Source organism: Lampetra planeri, chromosome 23 (assembly GCF_965212315.1).
Source record: "Lampetra planeri chromosome 23, kcLamPlan1.2.h2, whole genome shotgun sequence".
Taxonomy (NCBI): Eukaryota; Metazoa; Chordata; class Hyperoartia; order Petromyzontiformes; family Petromyzontidae; genus Lampetra; species Lampetra planeri.
The window spans coordinates 6,752,507-6,775,160 of NC_136129.1; the positions used below are offsets into that span (position 1 = coordinate 6,752,507).

Genomic DNA, 22,654 nt, shown 5'->3' on the forward strand with positions numbered 1-22,654 from the left:
CAATTATATACTTTACATGCAGTGTGATTGTACAGGTGTAGTGACATAGAATAGGTCACGTAGCAGCATAGCGCTAGCTGCTGGCATGGAAGGGGATCTGCAGCTTACAGCAGCCCTGACTGACAGCAGGTCACGTGATAGACCAGTGAGGGATGTAGGGGATAGTTTACGAAAGGGCCCATCGAGAACCCGCTAGTAGGTTCCAGAAGGGGGGCGTGGCCAGGGCGGAGCCAGGGGCCTCTGTAGGGGACCTCAGCGCTGTCGTGTGGAGAGGGATCCCGTCGTGCTGCTGCTGGAGTCTTCACCATCGTCTCCGTCTTCATCATCTCGGCGTGGCCAGTCAGGCAGTCTACCAGCTGCCCTGACTGGGAGCCGTAGTTACCAAGTGTTAACTGTTAGTGTCTATGAGTCAGTCACTTCGCAAGTGCCCATCATGGGGGAAAAATGCTTTGCCCAGAATTTGGACAATCTTTCCTCCAATGGATTGTTTCAAAAAGCCACCAAATCACACGTGGTTGTTGTTTTTTTGCCTCATGGCAAGGGTTTTAAATAAAAAGAGATTCACGAAGTAACATCAACAAGCATTTATTAGGAAAAATCAAATGTCATTTATCTCAATAGAAATGAGCTTCACCAAAATCAGCATATGTATTTACAACATACCTGTCAACCCATACGGTGTACCCGTATTCTTGTACAGAGACATTGAGTTTTCAGATCCATACGTCGTGCATCCATTTCAATACGGACATTTGTGTTGTCTATTTGTTTGTGTTTCTCCCTTGTGATGGGACTTTGTTGGATGAACTGTGAGATTTATAAGGGCACGGTGTGACCAATAAGGTCTGAATTGTTCTGTAATAAGGTAGGCACTGATAAGGGGTTGACAGGTATCTTATAAAATCCAGATTTTTTTTCTATATTGGTTCATCAAAAAATATATCCATAGAAAGACATGTTATCATGCACCAACAGACAAATCTGTGTAGTCAAGTTCAACACTTTGCTATATATTTTTTTTATTCATAAACACATGGGACATATAAACGACAAATCACTTCAGAGGTTTGCAGACGAAACTAAGCAGCAAAAATGTCTTGTGAGATTACATTTCTGCACGATACTTGGTGAAAATAGATGCTCTCTGCATTTGCAATGTGCTGCATTCTGTCCCAAGGAAAAAAAGATAGTTGAATTATCCTATCAAATTAGATTTAATTAAAAAAAATCGTCTCTACTTCACAGAACAATTATTGTTCTCCCATCTGCACCGCCGATCCGTCTCAGGCCAGCTGACAGCACCGCGCCGATGTCCAGTCGATCCCACCGCACTGGCAGTGACACGTGCTGTCGTTTGGGATGTCCCACGAACCACACGCCATTCCACATGCGCACGACAACGCGATGTACCCTGTGGGGGGGGGGGTATGGATACACGTCAACACATTCATGGGAATGAGTATATTACAGTATAGCCGAAGAAGAGTCATTATCATTGTATCACTTCCTGCTGATCGAATCAAACCATTGAATCAATGCAGTCGATGAGTGACTGGGGCACTATCCTCTAGGATACTCATCCACATAATGGTCCATGTCCCCCCACCAAAACCAACACCCGCTATTCGCCACTAAGAGATAGTGACGTCACCATGGTGACTGTGCTAGGCCAGGTGCACTTTGAGGCCACGTGAAGTGTCGAAGGCTCAAAACAAATAATCCTGTGCTAGAATCCCCCCCCCCACACACACACATCCCTCTCACCTGTGGGGCAACTCGTGGTGGCACCTCTGCTGGAGACGTTTGTGCAGGAGATACGGTTCGTTGCAGCTGGAGTTCCAGGACTCCCAGGGGGTCCAGGAGGACCAGTGTTGCCTGGTTCCCCTCTCAGGCCGTTGTTACCAGGGGGACCAGCTGGTCCAGGAGGTCCAGAGCTCCCAGCTGGGCCAGGTGAGCCAGCTGGGCCCAGTGGTCCAGCAGGACCGATACTGCCCGGGTTGCCTGGCACACCTACAATCAGGACACACCGGCATTGTCTGGGTTGAAGTGACCATAGTTTTCAAAGGCAACGGGCCATGATAAAAATGGCAGTCGGCGGAGCGCCCTTGGGAAACATTTCCATTTTAATGTCCACTTTGCTGTAGATAGCGCACCTTGGATTTAAAATATCCTTGCCGGTTGAAGAAATAAAGTCATTGTGTTTGTACAAACCGGTCCACCGGCATGCAGTCGAACTGCAAGGATATGCTAGCAAATGGCAATTAAAGGTAATTTCCGAGTTGCGTTCCAATGAACCTATTCAGTTAAACATAATAGCGTTTGTTGGCAAACGTGACGAGCAAGTGTTCTCACGAGAACCAATAACCCGCGATGAATTACCTTGTGGTCCGGCACATCCATCCCTTCCAGGAAGGCCTCGTGGGCCTCGAGTTCCAAAACAAATGCTGCAAGCACACACAGGTGGAGAAGTGAGAGGGCAGTTACAGTATTCCCTTTGTCACTGTAATGGACACCATTAGTCTTCAACAAGGGGTGCCCACGGTGGTGAGATCTTAACTACCTCGCCTGGTATACAGGAGGTCGTGGGTTTGATCCCGATCCCGACCCTGACACCTGCTTATATGATTGGAGATTGCATGTATCTCTCTGTGGTCGCGTGGGTTTTTCTCCGGGTCCTCATTTAGAAAGATCCGTTTCGAGTATTCAGCTGCTATACATCTCCACGTGAAAAGTCATTTCCACATGATAATCCATTTCCACGTGATAAGCCATGTCCACGTGATAAGCCATGTCCACGTGATAAGCCATGTCCACGTGATAAGCCATGTCCACGTGTTAAGCCATTTCCACGTGATAAGTCATTTCCACGTGATAAGCCATTTCATTGCACCAGGTCACTTCTGAAAAAGAGCTAGATAGGTCAGTGGGCCTTATCTGGAGAAAAAAAATAAAGGTTTTTTAAGTGTATCTTAAAAATGCTGAATAACCCTTTTTTCCCTTCTCGGTGTGTAATCATAATTGGGGACATTCAGATACATTTGAATTTTGTAGAATAAAATTCGTGAGATTTTTATTTATTTTTAGGGATGTTTGCTGTGATTGAAATAACGGTAGGAAACGTTAAAACTGCAGAATGTTTGCTATCAATGTACTCTTGTGCTGTATTTAACATTGAACCTTGATATAAGTAACACGTTTTCCGTCTACAATGTGTAACATACGTTAACAGTTACATTTTTTATATTGTACACAATAAAATAAAATACAGCAATGGCAGTTGTACAATTATTCTTCAACAAAATATTTTTCGTCTCTTGTAAGTGAGAGTTGTTTACATTAACTTGATTAAAGCTCAATACAATTAATATTGAAAAGGTAATTACAGTTGAACCATAAGTTACAACCCAAACTTTAGTTTACATCTAAGTTATCGTCCTGTCATTGAAAACATTAGCAGAGTTGAATTGAATCGAAAACAGTGCTTCCCTTTTCGGAGTCTCATTACCTGCAGCTGTTGGGCATGAGGTCTTCCAGTTCACTCTGTTCACAAAAAAAAAACACATTGGGAAGTTACTTGAATAGTCAAGTAGTGTATTAATAGTTGATTGATTCGGTGGAAACTGAAGCATTCATCCAAGCAAGGTCTCACAAACCGAGTTCTTAATAATCAGTATATCAAAGTACAGCATACATCAGGTCAAAGTTAGTTTCCATCAGGTCAAAGTTAGTTAAAATTCTAAACACCTTAAACGCCGTCAATGTCAGGCAATACACTTGAAATTTGGTTAACTACTGCATTGAATATTAAGTAATACGTCACTGTACATAATTATGCTCAACTCCTGAAAATGTGTTATTCGTTCACATGTACTGGAAATGAATATTTTCATATGGAGTACATCATACGGCACAGCATTAATCGCGTAATATCTTCAAACGATGTGCATATTTAAAATATTCACCGTGGCCCCTTCGTTGTTGGAAACGTCGCTTTGCAAGGGACCGGCATGTGTCGGTCGAAAGATTAAGATGCAGACTGCCAGAGTGCACAATGCCGTCTTCATGTTGGCAATGATTTGGGACAGAAACCGCACGATGAGTGTCACTCTTCAGTCTGGGTGCAGGTATTTAAAGGGACAGCGTTGACAACCAAACAATCATTGGGAAAATCCCAACTGTTTGATTGCTCAACAGCATTTACAAATAATTTGCATGCCACTCCCTTATAAGGAGGGGTTTGCGGTTTATCTCGAGAGTAAAGATTTTGAGTAACAAAATCTTACCACATCGCGGAGAAAAACTGAGTGAATACAACACAGAAAATCTATTCAATGTTTCTACAAAATCTTTGAAGACATTGGGAAAATCCCAATCGTTTGATTGCTCAACAGTATCTACAAATAATGTACATGCCACTCCCTTAGAAGGAGGGGTTTGCGGTTTATCTCGAGGCGAAGGATTTTGAAGAACAAAATCTTACCACATCGCGGAGAAAAATTGAGTGACGACAACACAAAAAATCTATTCAATATTTCCACAAAATCTTTGAAGATATGCACACACCAGCATGTTCAGCCACGCGTGTAGAAAAGGGTCCATTGTCAGGTGAAACCAAGTCATTCTTTCGTATGACAATTAAAACCTACATTTTGCTACTGGGGGCAAAAAATAATGGCACCGAGTGTGGACGATCTTTGTGCTCTCACGGATTATGGAGAAAAGACGCCGTTCTAGATTTGAAGCTTTCGTGACTGCAATGATTCATATTCTTATATTTTTTCGGTAAAGTAACATAGGTAAAAAAAGAAAAATTATTAATGAATTATTTTAGTTTTTTTTCTAGATTTGAAGCTTTCGTGACTGCAAGGATTCATATTCTTAGGTTTTTTTCGGTAAAGTCACGTAGGTAAAACATTAAAAGCTTGTGTTGCCTCCGAAACGTCGTGATTTTTATTTTATTTTACTTTTATTAATTTTAATGTTTTACCTACGTGACTTTACCGAAAAAACCTAAGAATATTTTACTTTTATTAATTTTAATTTTTTACCTACGTGACTATACCGAAAAAACCTAAGAATATAAAAGACGCCGTGACCACTCACCCGGCACTAATCGCTCGTGATTTTTGTCGACGTGCGAGAGGGCGCATACAATGCAGCCTCAAATCCACACATTTGTATCTCGCCGTGTCTCTGCATCTTTCTGTTCGTCCGTCTCATTCCGTCTGTTTATGATTTGTATCCTTGTGTTAGTGTTCTTGTCACTCTCGGGGTGCTTCCTTGTCCCAAATACAGGTCACCAAACCACGCTGCCCAGGGTACTGACGAATGGTAAGACAGTCCCGATGACTGACAGTTTCAGGAGGCATTCATCTAGACGCGGATTGACAAAAGCACTGTGAAAAGTATTCTTGGTTCTTTCGGTAAAGTCACGTAGAAGGGAAATAATAAAATAAAATTATCACGACGTTTCGATTCCAACACAAGCAATCATCAGGTGTGAAAACCACAGCAAATTTTCTTGCTCACGACGTTTCGATTGCAACACAAGCAATCATCATCAGGCGTGAAACCCACAGCAAGAAAATTTGCTGTGGTTTTCACACCTGATGATGTGAGAATTGTATTTCGTATTTTTATTATTTTATTATTTCCCTTCTACGTGACTTTACCGAAAACAGGACCCTGCGGGTGGGCTGGAAGGAATAATACTAATACCGGTACAGGGATATCGACCGGGTATAGAGGAGTTAAAAAGAAAATGATTTGTGCATGGGGAGTGAGCGATGACGTCCACACCCCCCTCCCCACTGACCCGCGCGCCCACAGAGCAATGACGTCAACACCCCCCTCCCCACTGACCCGCGAGCCCACAGAGAAATGACGTCAACACCCCCCTCCCCACTGACTCGCGCGCCCACAGAGCAATGACGTCCACACCCCCCTCCCCACTGAACCGCGAGCCCACAGAGCGATGACGTCCACACCCCCCTCCCCAATGACCCGCGCGCCCACAGAGCAATGACGTCCACACCCCCCTCCCCACTGACCCGCGCGCCCACAGAGCAATGACGTCAACACGCCCCTCCCCACTGACTCGCGCGCCCACAGAGCAATGACGTCAACACCCCCCTCCCCACTGATCCGCGCGCCCACAGAGCAATGACGTCAACACCCCCCTCCCCACTAACTCGCGCGCCCACAGAGCAATGACGTCCACACCCCCCTCCCCACTGAACCGCGAGCCCACAGAGCAATGACGTCCACACCCCCCTCCCCACTGACTCGCGCGCCCACAGAGCAAGGATTGCAACAGGCGATGTCATTGGCTGCGCCGGATGCGACGGCCATCTTGTTTAGTTAATTTAGTTCACGGATCGCAGGGGGAGCGGGCGGCCATCTTGTTGGACAGACGGACGGCCTCGCGAAGCCTGTCGCAGTAGGCCTCGCGAAGCCTCCTGCACTAGGCCTCGCGAAGCCTCCTGCAGTAGGCCTCGCGAAGCCTTCTGCACTAGGCCTCGTGAAGCCTTCTCTGCAGTAGGCCTCGCGAAGCCTTTTCTGCAGTAGGCCTCGCGATGCCTTCTCTGCAGTAGGCCTCGCGAAGCCTGCCGCACTAGGCCTCACGAAGCCTGCTGCACTAGGCCTCGCGAAGCCTTCTCTGCAGTAGACCTAGCGAAGCCTACTGCACTAGGCCTCGCGAAGCCTTCTCTGCAGTAGGCCTCGCGAAGCCTTCCCTGCAGTAGGCCTCGCGAAGCCTTCTCTGCAGTAGGCCTCGCGATGCCTTTTCTGCAGTAGGCCTCGCAAAGCCTACCGCACTAGGCCTCGAAAAGCCTGCCGCACTAGGCCTCGCGCCGTGCTTTTCGTGCACAAAAAGGCGATTAAATGTATCTCATCTCTGTGTTAATAAATGTATCTTGTCTCTGTGTTAAAAAAAACGTGCTGCGTTTCAGTAAAGTAAATTTGAAGCGAAGTTTAAAGTTTCGCCGTGAGGCGCCGGAAGCGACGGCCATCTTGTTTAGTTCACAGATCGCAGGGGGAGCGGGCGGCCATCTTGTCGGACAGACGGACGGACACATTAATCTATTGGTGGTCTGGTCCACTTCGTTCCTACCAGTATAACCAAGAATATGAATCCCTGCAGTCACGAAAGCTTTAAATCGAAATTTCACTGTGAAAAGTTTACAGGTTCACCCTGAATAGGCAGTGCCCCCTAACAGACATTGAAAGACCAGCACGGCTTTGTGCGCGTGGAAAGTGTAAATAGCGCCCCCTTGAGACACGAAAACGCAACAACTTTCTAAAAGCCTACAACACCTGGTATTCCCAGGCGGTCTCCCATCCAAGTACTAACCAGGCTCGACCCTGCTTAGCTTCCGAGATCGGGCGTATTCAGGGTGATATGGTCGTAGGCGAAATCTGAGAGCAGATTTAGTAAACTTAAATCCAACGACAATTATTCCGGCTGATACGGCTGATGATATTTTCACAGCGAGTAAATGTTACCCACAAAACTCGTGTTCACCACCAGCTGCAGATCGCAACCCCGGAGCTCACTTCTGCCACTGTCAAGACCACAGCCCTTAGAGCGCCGTGGCTCTCAGCGTCACGGTGCAGTGAAGCTGCTGAGCTGAGTTAGAATCCCGGGCACGGCTAACATCGGTGGTGTCGAGTGATATGCGAACCAGGTCAGCCTCTCTCCACCCCCACCACTTCCCCACCAACCCGCACCGTCCACCAGCGTGGTGAAGTATGGTCAATCAACCCCCAGCATAGGACAGACACGGTCTGTGGAGGTCGTCATCCATCAGCGGATTAACAAAGTCTGCACGTTTTGGTTTAAACACACACACACACGTACTGTACGTAAATATGGTGACAACTTTTACTCTGAGATAGCTGCTCAGAACTGAGATGTTGCTCCAGAGGTGAGATGTTGCTCCAGAGGTGAGACCACCACTTGGGTTTGAACCGAGACGTCTTGAGTTGAATTCCACTGTGAATGCGAGGATGCCTGCAGGCAGTGTCTTCACACAAGAAGTTAAGTCACTTTATCCAAAGATGGATAATAATACGTTGGAGATAAATTTACTAAATCTTCTCTCAGCTCTTGCCTACGACCATATCACCCTGAATACGCCCGATCTCGGAAGCTAAGCAGGGTCGAGCCTGGTTAGTACTTGGATGGGAGACCGCCTGGGAATACCAGGTGTTGTAGGCTTTTAGAAAGTTTTTGCGTTTTCGTGTCTCAAGGGGGCGCTATTTAGTCCACGTTTCACACGCACAAAGCCGAATTGGCATTTCAATGTCTGTAGGGGGCACTGCCTATTCAGGGTGAATCTGTAAACCATTTCACAGTGAAATTTCGATTTAAAGCTTTCGTTACTGCAGGGATTCATATTCTTGGTTCTTTCGGTAAAGTCACGTAGAAGGGAAATAATAAAATAATAAAAATACGACATTTTATTCTCACATGATCGGGTGTGAAAACCACAGCAAATTTTCTTGCTGTGGCTTTCTCATCTGATGATGATTGGCTTGTGTTGCAATCGAAACGTCGTGAGCAATAACAGTTGCTGTGGTTTTCACACCTGATGATGATTGCTTGTTTTGCAATCGAAACGTCGCGATAATTTTATTATTTTATTTCTCTTCTACGTGACTTTACCGAAAGAACCAAGAATACTTTTCACAGTGCTTTTGTCAATCCACGACTAGATGAATGCCTCCTGAAACTCAGTCATCGGGACTGTTTTACCATTCTTCAGTACCCTGGGCAGCGTGGTTTGGTGACCTGTATTTGGGACAAGGAAGCACATCGAGAGTGACAAGAACACTGACACAAGGATACGAATCATAAACAGACGGAATGAGACGGACGAACAGGAAGATGCAGAGACACGGCGAGATACAAATGTGTGGATTTGAGGCTGCATTATATGCGCCCTCTCACACGTCGACAAAAAATCAAGAAGAATGACTTGCACCATTGGAACCTCATTTGCCAGTAAAAATATGATAATTGTTTTTTTACCCTTTTATCTGGCAACAAAACTGACACTTTTTTATGAGGAGTAATGTTTGCATAGACCACAATACCTGCAGTCATAATGCAAACAAAAAACATAACTCTGATAATGTGCACTGTCCTTGAAGTTGATTGGTCCACACCTTAGACAGCTTTCCTTAGAAGGAAAAGGGTAAAAAAACAATTATCAAGAATGACTTGGTTTCAACTGACAATGGACCCTTTTCTACTCGCGTAGCTGAACATGCTGGTGTGTGCATGTCTTCAAAGATTTTGTAGAAACATTGAATAGATTTTCTGTGTTGTCGTCACTCAGTATTTCTCCGCGATGTGGTAAGATTTTGTTACTCAATTTCCTTGGCCTCGAGACAAACCCCAAAACCCCTCCTTCTAAGGGAGTGCCATGCACATTATTTGTAGATACTGTTGAGCAATCAAACGATTGGGATTTTCCAATTGATTGTTTGTTTGCCAACGCTGTCCCTTTAAATACCTGCACCCAGACTGAAGAGTGACACTCATCGTGGGGTTTCTGTCCCAAATCATTGCCAACATGAAGACGGCATTGTGCACTCTGGCAGTCTGCCTCTTAATCTTTCGACCGACACATGCCGGTCCCTTGGAAAGCGACGTTTCCAACAACGAAGGGGCCGCGGTGAATATTTTAAATATGCACATTGTTTGAAGATATTACGCGATTAATGCTGTGCCGTATGATGTACTCCATATGAAAATATTCATTTCCAATACATGGGAACGAATAACACATTTTCAGGAGTTGAGCATAATTATGTACAGTGACGTATTACTTAATATTCAATGCAGTAGTTAACCACATTTCAAGTGTATTGCCTGACACTGATGGCGTTTAAGGTGTTTAGAATTTTAACTAACTTTGACCTGATATATAACTAACTTTGACCTGATGTATGCTGTACCTTGATATACTGATAATTAAGAACTCGGTTTGTGAGACATTGCTTGGATGAATGCTTCAGTTTCCACTGAATCAAATCAACTATTAATACACTACTTGACTTTTCACGTAACTTCACAATGTGTGTTTTGTTTTTATTTTGTGAACAGAGTGAACTGGAAGACCTCCTGCCCAACAGCTGCAGGTAATGGAAGCACTCTTTTCGATTAAAGTAAACTCTGCTAATGTTTTCAATGACAGAACGATAATTTAGATGTAAACTATAGTTTGGGTTGAAACTTATGTTTCAACTGTAATTACCTTTTCAATATTAATTATATTGAGCTTTTATCAAGTTAATGTAAAAACTCTCACTTACAAGAGACGAAACATATTTTGTTGAAGAATAATTGTACAACTGCCATTGCTGTATTTCATTTTATTGTGTACAATATAAAAAAAATGTAACTTTTAACGTATGTTACACATTGTGGCTGGAAAACGTGTTACTTATATCAAGGTTCAATGTTAAATACAGCACATGAGTACATTGATAGCAAACATTCTGCAGTTTTAAGGTTTCCTACTGTTTTTTCAATCACAGCAAACATCCTTGAAAATAATTAAAAAAAAATCCCACCTATTTTATTGTACATATTCAAATGTATCGTGAATGTCCTCAATTATGATTAGATACCGAGAGGGGGGAAAAGGTTAATCCAGCATTTTTAAGATACACTAAAAAACCTTTATTTTTATTTTATCAGGTAAGGCCGACTGAGCTATCTAGCTCTTTTTCAAAAGTGACCTGGCGCAATGAAATGGCTTAACACGTAGAAATGTATAGCAGCTGAATTCTCGAAACGGATCTTTCTAAATGAGGCCTCGGAGAAAACACCCACGCGACCACAGAGAGATACACGCAATCTCCAAACATATAAGCAGGTGTCAGGATCGGGATCAAACCCACGACCTCCTGTATACCAGGCGAGGTAGTTAAGATCTCACCACCGTGGGCACCCCTTGTTGAAGACTAATGGTGTCCATTACAGTGACAAAGGGAATACTGTAACTGCCCTCTCACTTCTCCACCTGTGTGCGCTTGCAGCATTTGTTTTGGAACTCGAGGCCCACGAGGCCTTCCTGGAAAGGATGGGTGTGCCGGACCACAAGGTAATTCATCGCGGGTTATTGGTTCTAGTGAGAACACTTGCTCGTCACGTTTGCCAACAAACGCTATTATTTTTAACTAAATATGCTCATTGGAATGCAACTGTGAAATTATCTGTAATTGCCATTTGCTAGCATATCCTTGCAGTTCGAGTGCCTGCCGGTAGACCAGTTTGTACAAACACAAAGACTTTATTTCTTCAACCGGCAAGGATATTTTTTATCCACTGTGCGCTATCTACTGCAAAGTGGATATTAAGATGGAAATCTTTCCCAAGGGCGCACCGCCGACCGCTATTTTTTTAATCCTTTATATTAAGTTCACTTGCTTGCTTGCTTGCGCGCTTACGACCGTGCAAATCTTTCGGTCGTTTTTTAACCCACTTCCCGTGATCTAATCGAGCTGACATTTTGCACACAGACTCGTTGTGCGTGACAATTTATTTTCGTGAAAAAATTTTTCCAAAATGTTCCACTTTTTAGGAAAAAAATGTTTTCATGTTTATTTTAAAATACCAATGTGATAAAAATGAAACTCTTACTCAAGAAAAAACAGAAATGAATAATAAAATAAAACCGATGCCACGCATATAAATGATTTATAGTGAAAAACTTAGTTTTTACGGGTTAATTTTTTACTTTTATCATGGCCCGTTGCCTTTTAAAACTACGGTCACTTCAACCCAGACAATGCAAGTGTGTCCTGATTGTAGGTGTGCCAGGCAACCCGGGCAGTGTCGGTCCTGCTGGACCACTGGGCCCAGCTGGCTCAGCTGGCCCAGCTGGGAGCTCTGGACCTCCTGGACCAGCTGGTCCCCCTGGTAACGACGGCCTGAGAGGGGAACCAGGCAACACTGGTCTTCCTGGACTCCCTGGGAGTCCTGGCACTCCAGCTGCAACGAACCGCATCTCCTGCAGAAACGTCTCCAGCAGAGGTGCCACCACGAGTTGCCCCACAGGTGAGAGGGATGTTTGTGTGTGTGGGGGGGTGCTCTGTGGAACATCACGTGGTTGAATATCCTCGCGGCAAGTGACCTCGTGACCCATCGACTCTGCACACAGGCGATGGTTTGATTGAATCAGCAGGAATTTATTTGGGGAATTTATTTAGGCTATCTTCCGTGGAAAAACATGTAAATGTTAACGGATTATGTGTTGGGTTTTAAGGCTCTTCGTAAGGTGAAACGTACTGTCAATTCTGTCTTCATGGTACCAGGTGATCCTCACAGTTCCATAGTTTTGTGAGATAAGGAACTATCGATGATAATACATTTCCACAATTTTACGTGATTGGTTATTATTGTTTTTAACAATAATATCCTTACATTTGAAACAAACCAAACATTTTACTGTCATTGTAAATACTTCCTGTTATGTGCATGTCTTTTTTCAGAAAAACAAAGTCTCAATGCACAAAATCCTGGTTATTCTGAAGAGGGTTTTCAATTCAATGTTCATGACGTCACCTCCGATGGCTTCACCCCATAATGTGCACTGTGATCACATCTATCATTGTCCCCCCGCAGGGCACATAGCAGTGTCGTGTTCGTGTGGAAGCGCGTGTGGTTCGTGGGACATCCCAAACGACAGCACGTGTCACTGCCAGTGCCGTGGGATCGACTGGACATCGGCGCGGTGCTGTCAGCTGGCCTGACACGGATCGACAGTGCAGATGGGAAACAATCATAGAGAAACCAAACTAACATAATCAACACGAAACAGAGAGAACACCACAGAGACAACACAAACACTGTCACGGGTATGGAGGTGAACACAACATAAACATAACACGAACACGATCAAGGATATGGAGGTAAACACAAAATTAACCACGCGGAGCAACAATAAACACTTAAGCGTGTGCCACCAGCGAAAGCCAAGAGAATAATGCAACTAATAATCACAGTTATTTATGTTTGACCTTCGACAGTGTAATTTATGCAAACAGCATCCCAAATGAAAGTTGTCGTTTTGACTTGTGTAAATTGATTTCATATAGAAACATGTTTATCTTGGTTTCACATATGTGTTTGTTTTTACTGCATTCAAAACAAACGGCTTGCTCTGGATAGATATATACTGTAGGTTTAAAGATCCATCATTGAAAATTGGGACATAAGGTTTTGTTACTGTATCACATATGGTGCTCTGGTGTGGTTGATTTCTGTTGAGACACAGTACAGTATTTGCATTTATCGTTATAGTATTGAGAAGCATAATAAATGGTTGCTGTTGAGATGATTTGTGCAAGTCTTTTGATTTGAAAACCGTACTATGATAATAAAAAAAACATTTTAACTTTAAACTATATTCTTACATTTAAAAAACATCTATAATTAGCTGGCATTTGGCAATTCCAAAATGCTCAGTCCCAGCATTCTATATGAATCAGTATATATGTAGTGGTTTAACGCACACCAAGGGGGGTAATTGTAAACACGTGTGGGCTGGGAACATTGGGGTCGTACCGGGACAGGCTGGCATTGCTGGGGGACAACGGAGGAGACAGAGACGGCCCGTTAGGCAATTATGGATGCAGGGCAGTGATTGGCCGGTTGTTGTTGTCAGGGACAGGGTGGCGCCGCTACGTCTGGGAATGGGGACAGGTGGCGCCGGGGGCCGGGGGTGTGGGGCGTTAGGGGGGACGCCAACTAATTAATTGGAAATTAATAGTGACGGGCATAAATACGGGAGAGAGAGTGAGATGGGGAGTTGTGCTGGGAGCTGGACGGAGTCGGTCGGGGCAGAAGAAGAAGCGTAGAGCAGCAGTGGAGTAGAAGAAGTGTAGAGTAGCAATGGAGTAGAAGAAGTGTACAGTAGCAGTGGAGTAGAAGAAGAAGTGTAGAGTAGCAGTGGAGCGGAAGAAGAAGTGTCCTGTAGCAGTCGAGTAGAAGAAGTGTAGAGTAGCAGTGGAGCAGAAGTATAGGGTAGCAGTAGAGATGGAGAAGCTGAACGAGAGAGACAGTCGGAGTGAGACGGAGTAGCTGAGAGAGAGTGACGGCTGGAGTGGGACAGAGAAGCAGAGAGGGGAGTCAGGGAGTCTGGAGAGACGGAGAGAGAGAGGGAGGAACGAAGCGAGGGAGCGGAGAACGCGCTCGAGGATGGTGGCGAAATTTGCTGTGTTGGACAAAATAATGTGACAACAAAAAAGGAAGAAGTTGTCCGCGTAAAGTTCAGCACTACATATAGAGAGGTCCAGATGCCTTGTGACCTCCAAGTAATTTTGCCCTAACATTTTTTTTCCTTTGCTTATTCAATTCTGTTTTCACACCTATTGGTATACTAAAACAGTACGTTTTAATTCAATGAGGGTCAAAAGACACCTAGACCACCCTGTACAATGTGGAGGCAGTGCCAGAGTTTTGTGGCAAGCCGGGTGGAGCTGGGTTGAAGCTAATTGGCTTCAGTACCATTCAAGCACTGCACGGCGCAATGGGGTTGATGACCTCGCTACTCACTCACCCTATCGCAGACGCCACCTGAACAAATCTGAAGCCTGGGCTTCCATAGTGCAGGGGGTTTTCAACCATGAGTGCTCCTCGTGTGCGCAGTATAATTTCCAGCAGGTTGCCTTTAGCTGTGTACAGGAAAACCTTGCCCAACGCGGCTTTATCGAACGCGTGTTTCGACTCGGCACGGTTCACGCAAAAGTGCTGTGAGAGTGCCTGCATCCGTTGGAAGTGTGATGCCACAGCAACGGAGCAGCTCTGCCGGCGCTGCTCCCCCCTCCCAACCCCTCACACGGACACACACACATACATACCCGCACGTAGGACCTCGTGAGGAAGTCACCTGGCCTCTGGGTTTTCACCCGAGAACCCCCTCGTGGGGGGCTCCACGGTTTCCCGGGGCCAGGAAATTGGCAGATTGCCCCCAGGTTAAATTCGCACTGCGGCGCCGTGGACTGACCTAACATTGCATGGCCACGGCGAAGCCCATCGGGCAACCACAGTAAGAATACAGTCCGCACAAGGGAAGGAAGCCGAACTTCCAGCAAGGAGCGGGGTTTGAACCCGGTTGTAGGGGCGGGCTAAAGGACGGGCGCGGGGACAATGGACTAAGGGCACCGTGGGGGCGTGGAGCCAGATCATGGGTGCGGGGGTACCGGGCGGGCTGAGGCTACTCAGGGGAACGAGCACACAGGGAAGCGTCAGGATTGGCCGAGAGGGCGGCCCAGCTTGGCCAAGAATCCATTTGAAGTGAGGGGGGTTAGGCCACGGGTAAATGTCTATTTGGCTGCGTGGATTAGGATCCGAATGGACGGATGGAGCACGCAGGGGAGACATGATGATTGGCTTGGAAGCCCCGTCAGCTTGGCCGAGGACCTCTTTGATGTAGAACAGGATAAAAAGCAGGAAGAGGATGACCAGTTCAGTTCTCTTCCAGTCAGCGATCGGGACCGTCAACCTTCCGGCCACTCGAGCGTCCGAGTGACGCGTCGCAGCGCAGCCAGGACCCGTTCCCAGCAGTAACTTCGTGCAGCCTCGTTTCTCCCCGACTTCCCACACGTCCGGGCAGAACCGTGAGTACTTGAGAGAGGTGACAGGTAGCGCAGGGACCTACCGAGGGATTTAATAGAAATAGGTGAGACGCTGCTCGCTGGGTGATTCTGGCTCCGAGACAGGTCGTGTTTAATTACAGTCGCGTCGGGAATAAACCTCTACCATAAAATAACAGCGCCGTGTGATTTCTGTGAATGTGAAGATTGCATGGGGTGGTGTGAGTACGCGTATAAGTGTGATGATCGGCACGTATTCACTGATAAACGATCGTGGACATTCGGTGCAGGTGTGAATAACGAGTGAAATACGCGAGGTAACCTCGAGTCGATTGTCGTTGCGTTTGGGCCACGCTAACCACACGCGCTTGCGCAACAGATTGATGCACGAGTATCGTCGGTAATAGCTCGCCGTAGTGCGGGGAATTGGCGCGCGAATAACTTCATCAGCGCGACCATTGTGCTCGGGTTTTGCGCGCAAATCCTGCCGACCATGCCAGAATCCCGTCGACGTTCCTCCGTCATTTTACCCGGGTTTTGCGCGCGAATCCTGCCGACGTTCATCGACCATTGTGCCCGGGTGTTGCGCGCAAATCCCGTCGACATTCCTTCATCATTGGTGGTGGTTGTTGTGGTGATGGTTATTGTGGTGGTGGTGGTTGTGGTGGTGGTGGTTGTGGTGCTGGTGGTGCTGGTGGTGCTGCGCCGCGCCCGCGCATATTAATACAGCTATGTTTAGCGCGTGCACGTGGCGGACAATAGGTGTGGGTGGCTGCGCGTGCACGAGTGTGGGCAGCAGCGTGCACGGGCATGCACGTGCAAGGAGTCTTCTCCCCAAACATTTGGGTGAGTGTACACGGGGAGTGTGTGAATAACCCCAGGTGGCCGAGAGCCAGCCACGAGTCATGCCTCACAGGGAGGACGCGGAGGCAGCGAGGCCGAAGACTCGAGCGGCAGCAGCGCGGAGGGAGGAAGGGGGAGAGGAGTCGGGGACCAGCAGCCCTCCCACGAGTGAAGAGTCGAGGGGCAGCAGCCCCCACAGAAGATGTGAATGAACTGAGTGTGAGAAAGATGTATCATTTACGTGCATTTTTGCGCGTGTTTTTTTTTCGCGTTATAATGAAACAAAGTCAATGCGCACGACGGCGTACTACGCACGCGCAATAAATGACAACGCCTCGACATCCTTTAGTACAATAACAAGGACGAAAATCACGTAGAATTTGTTAAATAAAGAGCGAGGGGGTGATAATCTCAGACCCGGGAACGCAACCCTATTTTACTCATGAGGTCTATTGTTTGTCTAACGCGGTTTGGCCGAAAGTGGCATTTTCCAGGAACGTAACCCCAGCGTGCGGTGAGGGTTGCCTGTAAAGTACATAAACACACACTACCGTCTACAATACAGTACACACACACTAGTCTTCCATATAACGCACACACTACTCACTACAGTCTACAATACAGTACACACTCCAGACTACAAGTACACACACACCAGTCTATGACACACAAGTCTATGACGCAACGCACACGTCTACTCTACAGTTAACAATACAGTACACATATATACGTGACACATTAGGAATGAATCACTCTTTTAATTATGTCCTTGTGCAGCAAGGGAGTAAAGTGTGGTTCTGTGAAAGTCCTCATGTGCTGTGCAGTACATCAATGTACGTGTGTACACCAGCATGCGATAACGGAGTTGGGCCTGTCCGGGGGCTGGCAGGGTTATTGATTCACCGCACTTGTACACAAGTCACATGGTTATTGACGACTGTTGGAGAATTGCTGTGTGTGACACACGTGCTGTTGCATCTCACAGGTAAAGGACTCAAAAGTTGTTTTTGATCGTTCTAGACTTGTTCTAGACTTGTTTTAGACTTCAAGCTTGGCTTTGAATTGTTAGTTTGTGATATATTCAATTGGAGGGGTTTTAGCGCTGTGCGTTGTAAAGGATGACGCACTGTATTTACATACTGTAATTTTAATTCTCTAACCCTAATACTGTTTAGACTATAACCATGCCCATGCACCCAGAGTATGACTACTTTCAATGCTATTCAGAAGAGAACACATGCATAGTCGTAAGTGGTACAATGGTGACACGTACAGTAAGTATATAGCACACATACAGTACAGGTAATGGGTGTAAGATACCAATATAAGTCGATGGTGTAGATAGACATACAGCTTAGGATTAAAGTAATATGCGAATAGTGAAGTGCAAAGGTTATTGTCAAAGACAAAGATGGCTTATCAGTAGTAGAATTGGGTTTAAGAGAAACTGTGATTGAATAACCGCACTTGGACACCAGTCACGTGGTTAATGGCGACTCGGTGAAGATTGCTGTGTGTGACACACGTGCTGTTGCATTTTACAGATTAACCACATTAAATGTGTTTGCCCTCGATTTTGGAGCACCTGCACACGTCTTTCATTTCGAGTGTGCAACAAATATTGAACACGATAGTCCACAATAAATGATACTCGCACTGTGTACACATCTACAATAAAGTACATACAATATAGTCTACAATGCAGTACAAACATACACCCGTGTCCTAGTCTACAAGTACGATACACACGTACATGGCGTGCTACAATCCACATGATAAGACCGATGACTAAGAGGTCTCCAACGCCAATGATCTTTCAAAGCAACAAAAAGTAAATGCAATTCCATCGCAAAATACGAATCTAACTTTAGTACTTTTAAAAAATGTAAGAGGTGTATAGTTTTCAAAACTAAATTCACTTTCTGATCCGCTCCGACTGAAGTTCTATCGCACCGTACGTATAGCCAACCGTACTGTGCATTTTATGAACCCTTCACGTTCTAGCTTTATGTGGGCATTCAGGTTTCGTGTTAATTGTTTGCATATTAATAATAGGCGTGCTGTGTGGAATGTTTGTGTGGGTGTGTGTGCGTGTCAACTTGCCCCACTGTTTTGCCATGTTTTTGCTAACATCAAAGGAAAGTCCAATTGCAGTCCAGTTTGACACGTAGGCTTTCGCGACCAATATCATCCACAACACAGGTTTTTTTTTGGGTTAGATCGTGTAAATATAAATGCGTCGTTAAACCCGCCACCACCCGAAACAGTCAATTATTAAGGTGTTTCACGTAAACAGAACGTCGTACTCAGATTGTAAATGTTGTGGATTTACTCTCCAACACACCGGTGTGCCGTACTCGCAACGATTTGGCGTGTTCTGTTTACGTGACAAACCTTACTAGTTGGCTGTGTCGAGTGGTGGCGGGTTTAACGACACATTTATATTCACGCGATGTTACCACAAAAAAAAACCTGTATTATGAATTGCAGTCGAGTAAGTTCTCGTTTTATCGCGGTAGACGCGTTGCCGAAGAGAGTCGCGTTCAGCGAAACACGTGTGAAGCGAAAACAATTTCCCCAAGTCGGCTTCCCGCACACCACTCCTCCACGTGCTTGGTTGTGTTTGTGGCTCTTTGTAAACGTTGCTTGTTTGTCATACGGGGGACCGTGTCTTGTTTTTTTCTTCATCCAGAAGATTGTTGATGAAACTTTTTTTGTTTGGCCTCGCGGAACACTCAGCCGATGCAAACATTTCCACAGAGCACCCGGCCCCTCCAACCCTGATGACGAAACGCATTCACTCATCTCTAAATAAACTACGTAACACAATTTTTGTTCCTGGGAAGTAAGTGTTATTTGGTAATTGCTTATGCCTAACAAGTAGGAAAATGGCAATTATTCCCCACAAACTTTGCTTTTGTGACCAGGATAGTTATATTTAAAATTTTACCTATTTTCAATGAGAAAACTGGCGAATTTGTGTATTTTCGTTCACATAAAGTCAGAAAAAAACAACATGAATAAAAATGTACATGTATTTATACTAAAGTAATGCAAAAATTACTACACATGATTTAGAAGTGAGAAGGTTTTCGAGATTTACGATTATACTGTAAATCACTTTCACGAATCAGCCCCCAAATGTAGTCTCCCATCATGTTCTCGTTATACTGTCCTTGGTAGCGGTCCAGCATATCCTGGTGGAAGCGCTCGCCTTGCTCCTTCGAGTACGCTCCCATGTTCTCCTTGAATCTATCAAGATGAGCATCAAGGATATAGACTTTGAGGGACATCCTACAGCCCATTGTGCCGTAGTTCGTCACCAGTCTCAACCAGTTCCACATAGTTTTCAACCTCGTGATTGCGCAGGAAGCCACGAACCACTGCGAAAAAGCTGTCCCAAGCCACTTTCTCCTTACTAGTGAGCTTCTTGAGGAATTCATTTCACTCCAGGATCTTCTTTATCTGTGGTCCGACGAAGACACCGGCTTTGACCTTTGCCTCAGAGGGCTTAGGGAAGAACAACAAAAAGTAAATGCAATTCAATCCCAAAATACGAATCTAACATTAATACTTTAAAAAATGTAAGAGGTGTATACAGTAGTTTTAAAAACTAAATTCACTTTCTAATCCGCTCCTACTGAACTTCTATGGCACCGTACGTTGCCAACCGAACTGTGCGTTTCATGAACCCTTGATGTTCTAGCTTCATGTGGGCATTCAGGTTTTCGAGTTAATTGTTTGCATATTAATAATAGGCATGCTGTGTGTAGGGTTTGTCTGGGTGTGTGCGCGTGTCAACTTGCCCCACTGTTTTTCAATTTTTTTGCCAACATCAAAGGAAGGTCTAATTGCAGTCCAGTTTGACACGTAGGTTTTCGCGACCAATATCATCCATAAAAGTTTTTTTTGGGTTAGATCACGTAAATATAAATGTGTCGTTAAACCCGCCACCACCCGAAACAGCCAATTAGTAAGGTTTTTCACGTAAATTGCCTGAAAAGGCGCATTTTGGCGTCCTCTGGTCTCACACCGTTTGAGACGAGACTCGAAAGAAAGCTGACTCTGGTGTGGACCAATCAATTTCAAAGACAATGCATATATGATCAGAGTATGTTTTTTGTTTGCATTCTGACTACAAGTATTGTGGTTAATGCAGACATGATTCCTCGTAAAAGGTTTCAGCTCGGTGTTATAATATCTTAACACCTGTTTTGTTGCCAGAAAAAAGTAACATTACCGGAACATTAAACCTTCTTTTTGTTTACCACAGCTATAAGCTTATGTTTTTTTAGGGTTGGCATTTAGATATTACGTTCATGGTCGTTCAAACAAGGTAATTTATCCAACTTAATTTCTGCATTAAACATAAGCAAAATATGAATTAATGTCCGAAACAAAAGGTATAAACAATGTCATCATTTCCGGACAAATCTGCATTTGCATTAGCCCCACGAAACACTTGGAGGACCATACTCTTTGTTTTTTTCGGTAAAAATCACGACGTTTCGGAGGCAACACAAGCCTCCGTCTTCAGGTGGAACCGTCACAGCAAAATTACTGTATCAAGTTCACTTGATACAGTAATTTGATACAGTAATTTTGCTGTGACGGTTCCACTTGATACAGTAATTTTGCTGTGACGGTTCCACCTGAAGACGGAGGCTTGTGTTGCCTCCGAAACGTCGTGATTTAATTTATTTTAATTTATTTTCCTTTTTTACCTACGTGATTTAACCAAAAAAAACAAAGAGTATGGACCCTTGCAGTCACGAAAACCTCAAATCTAGAACTTGGAGGACCGTCGCGCACCACGTGGTAGTCCGGAGACCACACTTTGATCAACACTGGTCTTGGATAACAGCACTGTTCCCGTACGGGCTAGTCTGCTGGTCCTGGTTAAATGCCATTGTTTTGTAAAGTTGTCGCAGTGGTCTCTGGTTACATTTCTCATTTTCTATAGTAATATTTAAGCAGTGGATTGGCCAAGGGGCCGTCCATAAATGACGTCACGCACCTGGGGGGGGGGAGGGGGTCAGACATTTGTGACGATGTGTGAAGAAGGGGGGAGGGTGGGTTTGAGAAATGTGACGTCACATCAAAATGCGCAACTTTAAATAAATATGTAATAAATAAAATTGGTATAACACTCATTTTTATTAATTTTCATTATTAACTATTTGATTATTTAAATTTACTAAGGTCACCTTTTATTTATTCCATGAAGGAGCATTTTGCTATCCATAGGAGAATAGAGAAGCATACATTTTGTAAAATGTTTGAATGATTGTTATTAAACATTTTCATTCTGTGGAATGAATATGTGATTGTTATAATTGTAGTATCAAATTTGCTTCGTTCTGCTACAAAGTTTAAAGTATTTTTTATAGTCTTAATTACTTATAATAATTTTTAATTATAAGAGCATTTCAATATAATATTCTGAACATCTGCAGTTTTAGTTAGACGTTGAATATTTTCAAGTGAATTTTATGCTAAATTTCAGCTTTCCAACGCCTCCATTTACAACATCCGTGCGCCAGAAATAAAAGTCAGGTCGTAAACCCCAAAACTAACCAACGTGGCGATATACGGTCAACAAAAACTATATCCGACGTGGTTCTAGATTTGAAGCTTTCGTGACTGCAAGGAATCATCTTCTTAGGTTTTTTCGGTAAAGTCACGTAGAAAGTAAAATAAAATAAAAACAAAAATCACGACGTTTCGGAGGCAACACAAGTCTCCGTCATCAGGTGGGACCGTCACAGCCAGATTAGCTGTATCAAGGGTACCACTTGTATCACTTGATACAGCTAATCTGGCTGTGACGGTCCCACCTGATGACGGAGACTTGTGTTGCCTCCGAAACGTCGTGATTTTTGTTTTTATTTTATTTTACTTTCTACGTGACTTTACCGAAAAAACCTAAGAAGATGATCCGACGTGGTTTTGGCAGACTTTCATCCAGCAGTGGAAGCACAAAGGCGGTAAAATGAAGCTGTTGTCAGCTTGAGGCCGAGGTAGCGGTGCCCCCTAGAGACGAGAACCCGCCAGCTCCGCTCTGCGTGAGCGACACGCACAGAGTGGAACTTGCATATTTAAGTTTTGTGGGGAACACCGCCAACTCTGGGTGAGCGTGTTACATTTGTTTAACAGCACTTGCCGGATGAAGGCCTCCTCACAAGCCACTGTCATGTTTATC

The 22,654-nt window shown here is 44.7% G+C and overlaps 2 protein-coding genes and 2 pseudogenes across 2 annotated transcripts; 2 read left to right on the forward strand and 2 right to left on the reverse strand.

Moving 5' to 3' along the window:
* Positions 1–569: 569 nt before the first annotated feature.
* Positions 570–4,147, reverse strand: LOC144726355 (uncharacterized). The gene is made up of 5 exons (XM_078604987.1): positions 3,963–4,147; positions 3,506–3,540; positions 2,380–2,444; positions 1,765–2,010; positions 570–1,411 (listed from the first exon to the last, which is right to left on the reverse strand). The coding sequence occupies exons 1-5, from the start codon at positions 4,062–4,064 to the stop codon at positions 1,284–1,286; spliced, it is 576 nt and encodes a 191-aa protein (XP_078461113.1). The 5' UTR covers positions 4,065–4,147; the 3' UTR covers positions 570–1,283.
* Positions 4,148–7,302: 3,155 nt separating this feature from the next.
* LOC144726592 (5S ribosomal RNA) lies at positions 7,303–7,411 on the reverse strand (annotated as a pseudogene).
* A 698-nt stretch (positions 7,412–8,109) lies between these two features.
* On the forward strand, positions 8,110–8,218 carry LOC144726593 (5S ribosomal RNA; annotated as a pseudogene).
* Positions 8,219–9,521: 1,303 nt separating this feature from the next.
* Positions 9,522–13,347, forward strand: LOC144726356 (uncharacterized). The gene is made up of 5 exons (XM_078604988.1): positions 9,522–9,680; positions 10,112–10,146; positions 11,050–11,114; positions 11,825–12,070; positions 12,638–13,347. The coding sequence occupies exons 1-5, from the start codon at positions 9,579–9,581 to the stop codon at positions 12,763–12,765; spliced, it is 576 nt and encodes a 191-aa protein (XP_078461114.1). The 5' UTR covers positions 9,522–9,578; the 3' UTR covers positions 12,766–13,347.
* The last annotated feature ends 9,307 nt before the right edge of the window (positions 13,348–22,654 follow it).